Source organism: Xyrauchen texanus, chromosome 29 (genome assembly GCF_025860055.1).
Source record: "Xyrauchen texanus isolate HMW12.3.18 chromosome 29, RBS_HiC_50CHRs, whole genome shotgun sequence".
In the NCBI taxonomy this organism is placed as follows: domain Eukaryota; kingdom Metazoa; phylum Chordata; class Actinopteri; order Cypriniformes; family Catostomidae; genus Xyrauchen; species Xyrauchen texanus.
In genome coordinates, this window is record NC_068304.1 from 35,078,605 (window position 1) to 35,095,137 (window position 16,533).

Here is a 16,533-nt window from a genome sequence, read left to right on the forward strand (position 1 = left end):
TTTAGGTTTTGTCTCTGTGTAAATGCTCAGCACGCACCGTTTTCATTCGGTTGTGTATGAGAATCCGCAGTCAGTACATTAACATGTATTTTAAAAGTTTGTTTTTAGTCAGACTTAAAAGGTTAGTTCCCCTAAAAATTAAATCCTCTTATGATTTATTTATCTTTAAGATGTGTATGAATTTCCTTCTTCAGCAGAACCGAAGCGAAGATTTTTATAAGCAGATTTCAGCTCAGTTTGTCCATACAATGCATGCAAATGGGTGCCATCAGGCTTCTGGCTGTTTGATGGTCCAAAATGCATATTTAAACAGCATAAAAGTAATCCACACAACTCCAGTCAATCAATTCATGTCTTCTGAAGCAAACCGAAAAATACATCGATAATTAAAACTTTATTCACTTTAAAAAAATCACTTCCTCCAAGCAGTTGATGCATCAGTGACATAAGCGCAATGGCGCGTTCATGCAAGAAGTCAGAAGTGCACGCTTTGTATACAACAGAGGAACAAACATCACGCAAGAATTTTGTTTAATTTCAATCATCAATACAGCGATGGGCAGAAGCAACGATTTAAAGTTAAAAATGTTTTAATTATCGATTTGTTTCTTACAGCCACTAATGATGCTTTAATCAGAATAAGTTTGAAAGGTGAATTTTAGATGGATGTTTTAATGAGTAAAACGTACTTCTGTGTAATCGCATTGGAATAAGTGTGTAAATGTAGGTGGGATCTGCAATACAAGCGTAAAAATGTATTGGTTTTTTTTTTAAATGCATTAGCGTAAAAGTGTTTTGATATAATATAGCATAGCAGTGGCTCCTATACTTGTTTTGTGGACAACATTTTAATGAGCACTAAATGCTATCTTAAAATAGAGTCAAACTGAAGTTCTGGGCAGATGCTATGTACACTCATCAGATATTTAACCAAAAAAAAATCCATCATCATTATCCATCATTGAACTGCCCTTTTAAAGTCTCATTTCCGAATATTTTAACCAACACATGGTTTATGTTGTGTCTCCCTCGAGCTTAAAACATTACATTGGCTCATAATAACGATCTACCACAGCCGCCTATCCATCATGGATAATCCAAAAATCTACAAACACACACTCAAACATCAAGTTTAATGTTCCTGTGAACTTCAAGGACTCAATTTGTCCTTAAAAGAGCCTTCCAGTTCCTCCCAAACCACAGTACCATGCATCCGGTTTGCTGGCCCTCATTCTTTAGCGAACAATACGTTTATAGCGCACAGCTAGCATTACGTGTAAATTATCTGCACAGGCTGTAAAGCGCAAGGAAACAGTATCTGTGTGAAGTAGAAGAGCGAATGAAAGAGAGAATATTGAACAGCAGTTGCGATCAACAGTACCACTGTGATTTCTCTCTCATTTCCAGAGGAAACAGGAGAGCAGAGGATGAGTCAGGTGACTGACCAGCCCTGCGGCATGCACGCCTACACACACACAAATACATGACTGATATGAATTTACAATTCAACACACACACACACACACATTACCAAAAATAGAAACAATTATTAAGCCAATAAGCCAGTTTAGTCGCTACACCAATCTGTCTCTGTTAAAGGAATAGTGCACCCAAAAAGGAAAATTCTCTCATTATTTACTCACTCTCATACCATCCCAGATGTGTATGACTTACTTTCTTAAGCAGAACACAAACAAAGATTTTTAGAAGAATATCTCAGCTTTGTAAGAAAGAAAGCCTTCATTATTGTCACACATTATACGTACATTTTTGCATATATATACAGTGAAATTCTTTTTTCACATATCCCAAACTCAAATGATGATCACGAAGTACAAGGGAATTATACAAAAATACCAAGTAAATACAGAAGCACTCTCGTTGTGGAATAAGTGGAGTCGGAGCTCTTTAAAGGAAACACCCTGGTGTTACATCTTAAATGCAGTTTTAATACGTTATATAAAGTCGGAAGTAGGTCATGTAAATAACTACAAACTCCGAAACTGGCATTTCTCTGTGCGGTCAGCGCCTCTTCTATGAGTTAAGCGAATGTCCCGGTTTAAGGGTGAGAGATTTAAACTGCACTCGGCTGATGAACACTGTCGCTGGGATGCTCGTTCCTCAAGCGCACACACTTAATGCAGCTAGATTATAATGCTATGGCTCGCGACTTATTGAATCATAATATATGTCACTGTGCATTTCTTATGGTGAAGAAAATTGGCAATATGCAGCTTTATTATTAAGAGAGAGTGTGTTTTTTGTGAGTTAAAGATGGATTTTAGTGAACAAAAAGGTGAGAGAGGAAGTCTTCGCCCCATTATACACTGCAACAAAATACGTTTATGATTTGTTTTGGCTTGATTTCCAATAAAAATATCTAAAACTAATTTAAAACAATTTACTTTAGGAACTATACTACAGAAGAAAAAAACGGTTAATGTTGAATATATTATTACAAATTACAATATCTAAAAATCCTTTAAAAAAAGATGCATTCACCTGAGAAGCAGCATATAAGATATTAATACTTGCTAGAGAACCGATCTTGAATGTATCAAGTCTTTACTGCACTCGCAGATGTATAACCAAGTGAACAAATACACATATATACAAAATGCACAATATTTAAGATGCATCCTCTTAAAGCAAGTCTAAATATCTTATATGATGCTTCTCAAGTAAATGTCTCTTATTTTAAGGATTTTTAGACAATTTTAAATGGAAAACTTCCTACCTAACTTGTTTTGGATAACAATTGTTTGTTTTTTTTTGCAGTGAATTTATGTACTGAATTAAACTTAATAAAAAGTATTTTTTCCTTTAATTCAATGAATGTCATTTAGAGGTATTTTTAAAAGATGATTTTGTCCTCTTTATTGTTAGTAAGCACATTTAATACAACCTTTTAAGTCGGGGCACAAGGTGAATTATCGGTAAAGAGCTGATGATTAAATGTAGCAATAATCTCCGAATAATCATTCTAATAATTGTTAGATTAATCGAATATCAAAATAATCGTTAGTTGCAGCCCTAGTTGATACCGATACCAGTGAAATTTCATGGTACTCAATACCAATTTCGATACCACAACAAAAATATGCTAATATGATAATGTGCTATTGAACACACCAGTTTCAGGTTTTTTTTTTAATAATTATTTTAATAATTATAGTTTAATAATTATTATTATTTTCCAAAATGCCATGTTTTAAACTTTAATTTAATTTCAACATAAAAAATCTGATCAATTATTTCTTAAAACTTTTAGCAAGTGACAATACAACCCCAATTCCTAAAAAGTTAGGACAGAATGAAAAATGCTAATAAAAACAAAAAGGAGTGATTTGTAAATTATATTCACCCTTTGCTATATTGAAAAAACTACAACTACATAATAATGTTTTACCTTGTGAATTTCATTGTTTTTTGAAAATGTACAGTCATTTCAAATCAGATGACTGCAACATGCATGAAAAAGTTGAGACAGGGGCAATTTAAGACTAATAACAATTTTCGAGTAAAAATAACAAGGCAATGTGAAACAGGAGACGTTAAACAGGTGAGGCAATTGTGTCATAGTACATAACGAGATTCCAAAAACAGCCTAGAGCAAGGATCATTTGGAATTGTGTTTTTTGGTCCGTTTTTGAAAAACACAGCCGTCGTGTTCTCCGGGACAAAGAGGAACAGGACCATCCAAGCTGTTATCAGCATCAGGTCCAAAATCCAGTGTCTGTATGGCCCAGGGATGTGTCAGTGACCATGGCATGGGTACCTCGCACATCTGTGTGGGCACCATTAATACAGACAGGTACGTAAAAATTTTGGAGCAGCATATATACTGTACTGCCATCCAGCACAGCCTTTTCCAGGGATATTACGGAATTTTCATCAGGACAACTTCAAACCACATACTGGCCGAACAAGCAGAGAGTGCAGGTGCTAGATTGGCCAGCCTACAGTCCTGACCATCTCTAATTAAGAATGTGTAGTGCATTATGAAGTGTACAATATATTGTGTGTTGTAGTCATCTGATTTGAAATGACTGTACTTCATAAAAACATCATATTATGTGTAGTTGTAGTGCTTTCAATATAGCAAAGGGTGAATATAATCTACAAATCACTAATGTTTATTTATTTGCATTTTTCATACTGTCCCAACTTTTTCAGAGTTGGGTTGTAGAACTTTACAACATGTCATATCATTGCAATTCTTTTTTTTTGGGCCAAACTTTTATTCAACATTAGTCTTGCTTGTGATAAATTGCTTAAGTATTATTATTATTACAGTGAACATTACACTTTACTATAAAGTGTACACTTTCTTACATTTCAGGCATCTAGATTTTATTTTGAATCGTGCTTTTATTATGACATGTGTTTTTTGCTGAAAGCTTCACTTTTTCAGATAAATAGTTCGCAACACAGCCTAGTGTGATCAATGAAGACTTTTAAGTCACGTCTGAAATCTCATCTCATTACACTGGCCTTTGAGCCTGAATAATGAAATATAGGACACCGTTTTGGAGAGTTTGTATATTAGATTACTGGTGTTTGTGTATGTGCAGAGACTATTTAGCAAAGAGTGGCCATTTCTATTCAAATGAATGTGAGAAATTAGAAGGCCCAATCAAGGAGCTCGCGTGCCCAACGGTCAACGGATGTAGAAAGGAAATCCTGCCTTACAGGTAAATGAGCCAATCATCATTTTTTTTATTTTTGTGTTCCCTCATTCAAGTGGATAGGACCTGCCCTAGCCTGACAGGAAATAGCCTCAGTGTCACGAGTAGTTGCTGAGATGAGACAGAAGACGTAGGATCTATTTGCAGGCTTTAATAAAAAATGACAGTGAAACAACAAACGGGAACTCAAAACAACAACATACAAGAACTAACAAAGGAATGCAAAAACTAAAAGGTATTTATACAAACAAAAGCTAATGAGGGAATGGAAAACAGGTGAGAACAATGAGTAACAGATGGCAGTGATGAGGGTAGTACATGATGGGTAATGTCATCCGGGGGAAACACTTCAAAATAAGAGTCCTAGTCTACACGACGGAGACCGACTGTGACACCTGGGAGCAATTCAAAAATGGACAACAGTGGACTGACTTACTAGAAAGATTTTGGCATATGGTAATTTTTAGATTTTGTTATATTTTAAATTGTATTACCGTGAAACAGGTCAACTCCGTTGTTGGACCTCTGTTGAGGGTCAGTTCATGCAGCCTCTCGCATGACGTAAGTGCGTTGGCATTTTCATGCAAGAACTGACGTGATACAACCAGAAGTGCAGCTCGATTTGTTTACAAGAGAACGCTGTTCACAAGCTTTATTGGTTTTGCTTTCATTTGAACATGCCAGCGTGTTTACATCACATGAGAGGCAGCGTGGATCGCCTTGTGGAAGCGCATTGGTAAGTAAACAATTATTGTGAAAAGGACTTAATTATTGATCTTCTTCTCACCTTAAGCTACCATATCACTTAAGAAGACGTTTTTTAACCAATGGAGTTGTAAGGATTACTTTTACTACCATTGTCTGTTCTTTTTGGAGCTTTAAAGTGATGGTATGAGGGTAAGTAAATAATGAGAGAATTTTTATTTTTGGGTGAACTGTCCCTTTAAGGAACTACACCTACCTGTTTTTGTCACAGTTTCTTTCACTTTGACTTTCTGCAAAGAAGGACTAACAGACCCAGATAATGCATTTGTAGCTTGGCTTTATCCAGCATGTATATGTAGACAGAGGTGATGTTCGACATGTTTACAGACACTTCCTCAGCTGACATCCTACCATCAAATATTCGATTTTGCATTGTGTCATGTATACTTGGACAGACACATGAAGAATGTAGCACAAGTCACAACTATTCTGTAGCTCAATTTGGTGTTTTTTGTTTTTCCAACTAAAGGCACTGTCATGTCCCTGGGGTTGAATATATATATTTTTTCTGTTGTTATATGAAAATCACATTAAAACTGACTTGAAACCCCTTCACAAGGCCATAGTTTATTTTTGCTACTTTTCAAATACATTTTCTGTACAGATTTTATTGTTTTAGCCTTGTTTCTGACCCAGACTTTCAAAATTAAACTATGAAAATCCATTATAAATATATAAAATATTACATGTGTATAATAATAATGCAATGATGAAACTCTAAACAAGGAGTGAAATAAACTACTTCAATATTTATTGTGTGAAAATTATTTCTATTCATTATTTTAAAATCTTTCCCAAAGTTGTGACATCATTTCCACCACACCAAACAAAATTAGTTTTTGTTTTTTCAAACCAAAACAATTTTTTTTAACCAAGTCATCAAAAGCTCCAGTGCACATCAGTAAAGAACATGCTTGAGATAAAACAAATTGACAAATGATGTTTGAAGAAAATCAATAATATGCAGAACATTTCTGTTGGGTGTCATTTTCTATCAAGATGTACATTTCCCAAAATACTATTTAAAATATATATATATATATATATATATATATATATATATATATATATATATATATATATATATATATATAAATATTATAAATGTTACTTAATGGAGTAACATTTATAAATGTTAATTATGGAATTGGCCATTTAAAAAAATAAATTAAAAAAACATTACAAAATCCAATTTCCATCACTATCATTTCCACGGCGGGATTCTATTAAACACAACACAACATGTGCTGAAAATTATACTGTGGTGGGAACTTTCAGAAACAATGGCAAAAATGTCATTAATCTTCCGTGATGCATGTGCATAGACTGTTGAACAATGTTAGTAGACAAATTCAATAAACTAGTGAGTGTGTGAAAAGATTTTTAACAACACTTTACTTTCTAGGAATCGACAGTGCTAAAAGTGCCTCCAAATCTCTACAAACTCACACAACAAAGGAAGCTTATGACACCAATGCCGGTTTCTCTGGGTAAGACTAATCTGGATTGGTTTAGCACATGCTCAGTTGTGCTGCTGGGAAGGGTGAGAAAATTCTTCATACAGTCCCTGCTGGACCAAACCAACCAATACAATTGATAATGACAAACAACTGTAATGACATCAAGTGCCTGGAAATGTTTTAGTCATGCAGAGCAAAACAGCAGCATGTAGTGTGCATTTATGTGTGTGGACACTCACCACATGAGCAGCAGGTGAAGCAATTAGTGTGATAAAGGTTGCCCATCGCTTGACACGCTTGACTCGCTCCATAAACACCTTTACCACACTTTACACAAATACCTAGAAGAGAACATAGAAAAACATACTTAAAATCACAGCAATTCATGGAACAAACACTCAACTGCATGTTGTATTTATGCTATACAGTCTATACCGTACTCTGCAAACATTTTAAGCAGTTGTGAAATTTAGTGTGGATGTTTTAAAAAATGAACTTAATACAAAGTGCAGTAAACATCTATAACCTAAATCAATATTTGGTGTGCCTTTAAAACAGCACTAATTCGTATAGGTACACTTCTGTGCACAGTTCTTTCAAGGTTGTTGGCAGATAGGTCCACTCTCGATACACAGCAAGCGCTCTGCATCATGGAAGAGTGAGTCAGCATCTCTAATGATCCTTGCACTCTCACACACAAGATGGCCTCCGCTGGGGTCGCATTCCACACTGGGGCCACAGTCAATACCTAGACATAGTCACGCTGAGATCACCGCGCCTACAAGACACAACATTACCCCCACCCTCCTGAGACGACACTGACGAATGAGCAAACAAACCGGAGACATCTTGCATGAATCTCCGACAAAGATTTCAATCAATCATTCTGAAAACTGAATCCACTGTTTGGGAGAATTAATTCCCCTGATTCCAAACCACAAAAATTTTGCCATTACTGATTTTGGAAAAACTTACATAAAACCTTTTTTAACATAAAACCCAAAAATATGCCCTGGGCACCATTACACATGTGATAACAGGCTGTAGAAGCAATCACCACTCTATGCACAACATCAATCAGATAAGCCCTTGGTAACTTAATGGTTAACTCATCAAGATAATTATAGGATCACTGAGAGGGAATTTCATGTACCAGCATCCAGCACTTTGATTTAATCGTGTTGGTGAAAGTCCCAGCAGGCACTCCATTTATCTCCATCAGTTACGACTGGGAGGTGTGGTGGCTGCCTCGGGTAACTTCGACAACTTCGGCCCACAAAAACAGCCATTACCCTCCCCAAGAACAACGGATGTCAAAAGTACTTTGGTACCAAGTTAATACTAAAAAATAAAACAGTTTAACAATACCAGTCTTTGTACAATATTGATGGTACCAAGAACCAATTTGGTACACAAGTGTTGTCATCCCAGTCTTAATATGCACAGTCAAGCCATCTATATGGAAAATATTGGATGTGCCCATTGGAACAATTACGGCTACCTCTAGGAAGAGCAGAAAGATATCATTTTTCATATTGAGATGGCCAGCTAGTCTTGTTGGATTGTCTATAGATTGTAAATACAAGCTGATACAATACATTTCTGCCTTTACCAGACATGTTGTGTATAGGCAGCATGTAACTAAGTGTTTCAACAATGACAGTCACAAATTATTTAACCATTAGGCTTTGATGAATGTAGACACTTGCAGGATATGTATGATAGCTTAAATACAGCTAGGCCCCTACAAATACCACTATACGGAAAACACAGGTGGAATCGCAGAATCCAGTCACAAAAACAAAATAAACTATAAAATGGGGAATGTCACAGAATTGTACATATTTGGCATGAAATGAACGATTGAATGCACAATTCATCAAATTAATATTGTTATATATCCTAGTGTGATGATTAAAATGCAAAAGGCTGGAATTGAATTAAATAAATATACAATCTGTATGTGCTGCACGTATGATGCTCATGATGCAAGTGTTTGTGTAATTCACAGCATTTTGTGGAATAATAAGCACATTCGGCCATATAGTGAACTGCTCATCCAGAGGTGAGAAGCCGTCATCAAACATACAAACTGAGGGTTTATTCGGTTTTCCACCAAAATAAAAGTTTAATTTAACTAGATGGATGAAATTGAAAGAATAAAAGAGTGCAATAGAAATATATTACTACTGTATAGTTAAATGTAATATTCAATGTAGTACTAGTAATAATAATAATAAATCAATAATAATTAATAACATAAATACAAAATAATCAAGAATAAAAGTGTGAAAAACAGAAAACAATAAAATTGAATAAAAAAATAAATAAAAAAAGGATTTCAATGTCCTAAATGTCCTAGGAATGTTATGCATTTTGAGTTAGCATCATTATTATTATTATTATTATTATTTTCATTTTTGTCAAATAATACAATCATTTAAAATATTAGTTTTACAAAACGTTTGAGTTTTTCTCAATTTAGGAATGTTAAACTGAATACTGATGTAAGAAACCTGAAAACTTCATTTGTATCTGATTACTTCCGTCTGTTTACTTGAATAATTACTTCAAAATACTTCAAGCAATGTTTACTTAACTGGGAAATACTTAAAGGTCACATGCCATAGTTTTAATTGGTAACACTTTACAATAAGGTTGTATTCGTTAACATTAGTTACACAATAACTAATTAACTAACGTTAACTAAATTAACAGTACTTTTACAGCATTTATAATTCTTGTTTATGGTTAATTTCTACAAATACTAATACATTTTTACCTTTACATTAAAGGTTGACATTAACTTAAGATGCATAGTGCAATATGATCTAACAGGAACACTGAACAATAGTATTTTGATCAATTAACATTAACCAAGATAATAATATACAGTAAAAGATAACAATACAAAGATAATTAATACTGCTAAACATTGTTAGTTTATGATATCTAATACATTTACTATGGTAACGAATATTGTAAAGTGTTACACTTGAACTTAATTTGTTAATATTTATACAATCTTTATGTAAAATGAAATAAAACGATTAAGTTCTGGTATTGGTATTGAATGCTGAAATTTTGGTATTTTGACAAATGACACATTTCCTCACACTGGCAGCTGAAAAAAAAGTGAAGTTAAAGTTTCTCAGGTGATTGTTAGGAACAGTGAAATAAGTGGAGACTAATTAACACATTTAGCTGACTGTAGCAGTACAGATTGCACTGAAAGCACCATTAATCTTCATATCAGAGTGATTCTGCAGAAGCACGGCTGGAGATTCTGACTATAGTATATAACTCAATCTTTGCTCAGCTGACCAAAGCCACAAGGATTAAAGCAGAAATTCCACTTAAGCTATACACTCATACAAAAACGGAAAACGGAAAACGAAAGGTTGATTCTACAAAATTAATTTGGGGGAAGGGATGATAGAATGCCAGTAGGTGTTGCTAAAGAAGTGGATATTCCCAGTGCGATTTAAACCTCCAACCTCTAAACATCTCATCAAACTCCCCCAGATATGAACACAGCATTCTACGTTCTAGGTTCAGAACAGAATACTACAATACTATCTATGCAATTCATGCCATTCTCTATATTAAACATGCAACATAAAGAAGCCATATGACAACAATGTAAAATACTGCACTATTTTTTTTTAAACATTTATTGTCGCATACTGGGTTATGTTTCACTCACTAAGGGTAGGCAATATGCAGTATGTAATGCGCAATATGCAATGAGCAGTAGTGTTTTATTTTGTACATTGCCCTGGTCAGTATTCTGCAGATTGTAAACAACAGACAGCAGAGTTTCCAGTTCTGCACTTAACAGCACGCATCTTCCAAACTCACTCCCTTCACCTGGTACGGCCTGGTACCACTTCCTCTTCAGCTCTTGAACAACATCTCCTTTCCTCTCTGGCTGATAAAAGCTCACTCATCTCCCAATATAAATGTAGTGCTGTGCTTTGCTTTGTTTTACACATGGTCAAAGATTAGTGCACTACTTTTTTGTTTGGATGGCAGTCAGGTTTTTTGCAGCAATGATCGAAGGAAAATCCTACACATCTGGGATGGGATAAGGGTGAGTGAATGAATGAGTCCCATTATGCTATCCCTTTAATATGGTATTTAGGGTAAGGGGGTTTGTTCATCCAACTAAATCACTAAAACAAGTTAAGCAAGGAAAACTCAAGGGGCCAAGGTTCAAGCTGTCCAAATGTGATTTCCAAAATCCTAGAATGGAAGATCTGATAATGTGGATGTGGTCAGTATTCACTTGGCTGGCAGGGAAAAAGTATAATTTAGTGTTGATTTTAAACAAGACTCTGAATCCCTAGTGCATGTGGAAATGCAGAGGTCAGAGGTCAGCTAAATCAGGACTCAAACAGGCAAATGGTGCCAGAAAATGTCCATCTCTTCTCAGGAACAGATTACTTTGGGAAGCTGAAATGTCAACAAAGCTTCTGGAGCTGTATTTGGAGTGTTATAGCACAATTTAGTTTTTGTGCACATGTGCGGACTTAAGATGATTATTATTCTAAGCAGGTGATCAGTGTCGACCCCCAGCAGCTGTGTCTGTCAAGTTGTATGGGCTACTTTCATGGTGCTTTCTGGTACTTTTTTGTCATTTTTGTCGCTCGACAGCGTCCAACACTATTCACTTTCATATTTTAGAAAAGAGCAGTATCAGCATTCTGCATAACATCTCCTTATGAGTTCAAAAGTAGAAAGTCATACGGATTACACAAGGGTGAATAAATGATGACAGATTTTTCATTTTTGGGTGAACTATTCCTTTAAAGAGTGCAGAAAGACAAATCACGAATGCCAAGCGAGGTTGCTTTTAGGAGAGCTGTTGTCACGGTAACAGAGCGGCCTCGTTCTTACGCACAGACTAATGCAGTCTAAAGAGGGTTCAGTGTGCAGTAAAAACATCACCTGCTTTACAGAGGCAAAGCCACACATACCTCCATCACGAGACTTCCTCCATATAAACCTGTTCAAGTGTGTTTTCAGGCAGTAACATGAGCAGACAGAAACAAACCACCGTTGCTATGGAGATACAAAAGTTGAGCCAATGCGACACAGTCGCAACAACAACAACAGATTCAAAGCTTGTGTTAGTGTGCCCTATATGATTGCATGACTACTTACTGTACATTATTACTTTTCTAAGAGACTTAACTTATGATAACTTATGATTATCATAAAATGGGTAAAAAATCCTATAGATTCACATTAAAGCAGGGACCCAAACCATATCTGGAGAGACCAGAGGGCTATTTTGACTTGGGCTAGTAAGCAACCACCCAGAACACCATGACAAGGATCTAGCAACCACCCAGCACACCCTGGCAAAAGCACAGAAATGCCCTGGCAACAACACTGACAATTGAATTCTGTCAATTTTAAATTCAATATAGCAGGGATGTTTATATATATATATATATATATCAGTAAATAACTTTGTTGTCTTTCCCCTCCATTAAGTAAACACTAGTTTTGTCAGTTAAGAAATTAGGATTCCTTTAAGAAAACACACACACACACACACACACACACACACACACACACTGCTAAAGAACATTCAAACATTTTTGTTGACGTTTGAGACTTGGACGGACACTGGCAGGAAGTGGCGTTCAAACTGGGAGACAAAGTATGTACTCTCTGAAGACTGGCCTTTTTCCGTCCAGGTCCGGGCCAAAAACAAGCAGCTAAGAACTCTTGTTTGTCTGCTCACCAACTACAATGTCCTTTTTGGGCAGTGCCAGTTGGGATACCAGCAGCTCTTGTTATGATTGGCCCACTGCTGCTGCCCAGTGTGACCAAAACCAATCAGCAATCAGCTGGTTACAATGCTAACAAGCCAGATCTCCCAGATACTGCTCTGTTTTGCCAAAGTTTGTAGTCATTTGGCACCATGTGCCAATCTGCATCCTTAAACCCCTTGAGTCAGGACAAAAAAAGCATATCAAATATACAATTTTTATTAAATGCTCAAATTAAATCTACCCAAATCTATCCCATAAGAAAGAAGAAAAACACAAATAAGATCTGTTTAGAATCTTAATAATTTATCCTAGCAAGCAATGAGAATAAATGGAGAGCAAATGGAGACTTCTCAAAGGTTTTGACCTGAGAAAAAGAAAGTAATCTCCTCTAGAGGGTCTAAAGAAATATTAACAAATTTAAAAAAAAACGTGTGTATTACTTGAGCTGTAAAGTTGTTTAAATCATCGCTTTAAACAATTACGTTTGAGTGTTTACGGCATTACGTCACAATAAAAAATTGTCAAAATTCATTTTTGTGATAATCAGCATTATGCCACAAATACTGATGATTGAGCTTAACTTTAATAAACCAAAAACCATAGAGTCTCATGAGGTATGAAAGAGCAACCTCTGAACGATACAATTTTAAACTAATTCATGAGATAACTAACGACTCATTTATTCAGTGTCATTAGTTTGATTTGTCGCAGCATGTCTTGTGCGGTTATCAGGCTTTTGGAATTTGAACAAAACAGCTTCTTTTGTGTGTTGCCTTGAGTGGGAAAATACTCTGGATTAATTTAACATGATTCAACCTGGTCAAACATAATGGAGGGAGTTAACCATAACGCGAAATAAACACTTTGTGCTGCATATAGTTCTGAATTAATGTCTTTAAAAACTTCATAAACTTGTGTTTTGCTCCAGGGTAAAAGTCAATCAATGCATTTAAAATGTGTAAACATTTTAGGAGATCAAGTCTAAAATCTCTTGTCAGGAAAGCACACTGATCCATTGTCTAAACATGATTTACACCTGTTTTCCCACACCCTAATAATGCTTTAACGAGTCAAACACAAAGGTTCCTCTGTGATCAGCTTGGTAAAGTATGTGTCCAGGTGTGAATAATAACTTTCCACCAAAACTTAGCTATAGAAAAACACTGATGAACGGTGCCATTCAAAAGAATAATTTATGTTTATATAAAATGAAATGGACCTGCTGGTGCGAATAAACACTTTCATTTAAACTTAGTGTGCATCAAAATCTCCAACATCCATGTCCAGATGTTACTTGGACTTTGGAGAGCTCACTATGTTCATTTTTAGTTCAAGTGCTTTTACGTCTTTTTCTGAAGTAACTCTGGATCAACTTACCGAAATATTCCTTTTTCATGTGCATCTCAAGTTCTTTCTCCAGCTCCAGGGTGAGGGCCTCAAGGCGCCTCTCCGCCTGACTGGGGCCGCTGTCCCGGGATGGAGTGACCTGATAAGGCAGCTTGAAACGCTGCCCCGCGGCGCCCGTTTTCCCATAACTAAACGCGATGTTCACGTCTGAATTCGGTTGTTGCGCCTCTTCCAGCACGGGGTACGTTTGGAGGTGGACGCGGTTATTATGGGGGCCGTTTGGCTCCGTGAAGTCCTGCAGCAGCGTGTCCTCCTGTATGGATGACCGCGGCGAGGGCAGCTGGAGATCAGGATACGCGCTCATGGATCCCCGGGAGCTCCGTGAGCTTCTGGAGCTATGGCTGGAGATGCTCGACCGGGGGCTGACCACGCAGTTGGACACCCCGGCGGGTCGAGCACCCCCGTCCTGGCTGCAGATGCTGGACCGGGGGCTGGTCACGGGTATACCGTGCACCGGGGTGCCCTCCGGCTCGTGGTTACCCGCAGGCATGAAGCGCGATTCCGAATAGCTGGAGCGCGGACTCGTGGTGCTGGAATACTGGCTGGCGGTGCTAGACCTGGGGCTGATGTGTCGTTGATCGTAGCCCATGCTGATGCCGCTGGTTCGGTTACTGCTAGGTTTGCTCCCGCAGTCGTAGCTGTTCAGGCTGGTTCTGGGGCTGGAATGTTTACTGGTGTCACTGGCCGTACTCGCATAGCTGGACCGGGGACTGATCACGCTGTTCCCCTCCTGGTGTCCGGGTGACACCAGGCTGGACCGCGGGCTGCTGATGCTGGACCTTGGACTGGTGTGCTTGCTTTGATCTTGAGACGAGTGGGACGAAGCCAAACTGGACCGGGGGCTCGTGGCAGAGTACCTGCCATCAGGGTTACTGCCTATGCACATGCTGTTGCTTCTTACGCCCGAAACGGGCACCTGTTTGCCCAGAATGAGCCCGTCGTACGCGCAGCCGGTGCTGTACCGGTGTCCCTGCACCTCCGCGTGCGTATATCTTCTGAGCCGGTCCGACGCACCGGTGTAACACGGCAAGGCAACTTCAGATTTGGTGCAATACAATTCGGGCTCGGGATACACTACTTCTCTTTGCGGAGAACAGAAATCCAAAGGCACTGAGGGTCGGTTACCGTTGACGGAGCGCACCGGAGCCGCGCCGTAGACTTTGTTCCCAGGCGCGAGTGAGGAGCTGCCATTCATTCGCTTACTTTTCTGCTCAGGAAGCGCACCCGACTTAAACCCCATCTCTGGTTTCGGCTCCCCGTATATTCCATCCTGGTAAACGTCATATATGGAAAGGTTTTCCAACATTTTGCTCGGGTCCTCGCCATATTCATCCATATCGCGCCGCAGGATCGTAAGGCGAGTTGAGGGACGCAGAACGGGAGCGCGCGGAGCACTAGTCAACTACAGCACAAACTGCATTTTACATGGAAATCTCGAGCGAAAAATGCCGCCTCAGGCGAGCCATCGTTGCCTGTTCACGTTAACTTAGTCCTTTACCGTCATTTCGTCACGACACATGATCCCCGCCTATCGCACTCGTCGTGACAAAGTTTCCACACAAGAGAACGTTTCTCAATTTCAGTTTTTGTGAAGTTGAAAGGTCTTTACAGTCAATGGCGCGCTGCGCGGAGGAATTTCGTCGCTTTGATTTTCCGTGATTGTCCCTGCGAACTTTTTCTTCGGCAAAGCCAAGTCGCTTATAATTTCTTCCCGAGAGTTCCGTGACAAACAAGAGAGATTTTGCGTGCCAAAATGCATGGCAAATGCGTGTATGACGCGAAGTGTTTTTGGGACTCGTTTGTGCAATAAGGAATGCGCGGAGGGAGACGTGGTGCGCTGCGGCGCTCTGGAATGTGGTTAATGCCGGAGCGAAACAATGATAGAGAGCAACTCAGCAAGGGGGAGCAGTATCCTGACCCAAAAAAAAAAGCCTTTTGGAGAAGCCTATGTGTGTCCACTTTCATCCAGCGGCCAGATTAAAGATTTAACTACACAGACCAAGCCCACAGAACATAATTAAATCATTAATAAAATAAACAGAACGTCTCAAAGTGAGAGACTGAAGCAATGAGCAACTCTGATTCAATTATTTATTCTTAGGACAAAAACAGAGATAAAGGTTGTTCTTGTACAACTGGTAATTATATTTCCTCTGCCTCTATGCATCAAATAGGCTAATGTAATTATATATATATATATATATATATATATATATATATATATATATATATATATATATATATATATATATATAGTGTGCATCCAGAAAGTATTCACAGCGCTTAACTTTTTCAACAATTTGCTATGTTACAGCCTTAGGCTATTCCAAAATGGATTAAATTCATTATTTTCCTAAAAATTCTACAAACAATACCCCATAATGACAATGTGAAAGAAGTTTGTTTGAAATCTTTGCAAATTTATAA

The 16,533-nt window shown here is 37.7% G+C and overlaps 1 protein-coding gene across 1 annotated transcript in view; it reads right to left on the reverse strand.

Annotated features, from left to right (window-relative positions):
• LOC127623231 (Wilms tumor protein 1-interacting protein homolog) overlaps window positions 1–15,737 on the reverse strand; it is a 36,773-nt gene extending 21,036 nt beyond the window's left edge. Inside the window, exons 1-2 of the mRNA XM_052097572.1 lie at window positions 14,077–15,737; window positions 7,153–7,254 (exon numbers count right to left, since the gene is read on the reverse strand). Of these exons, the coding sequence (XP_051953532.1) occupies window positions 7,153–7,254; window positions 14,077–15,442 (1,468 nt within the window). The 5' untranslated portion in view covers window positions 15,443–15,737. The remainder of the gene's footprint in view (window positions 1–7,152; window positions 7,255–14,076) is intronic.
• Between the last annotated feature and the right edge of the window lie 796 nt (window positions 15,738–16,533).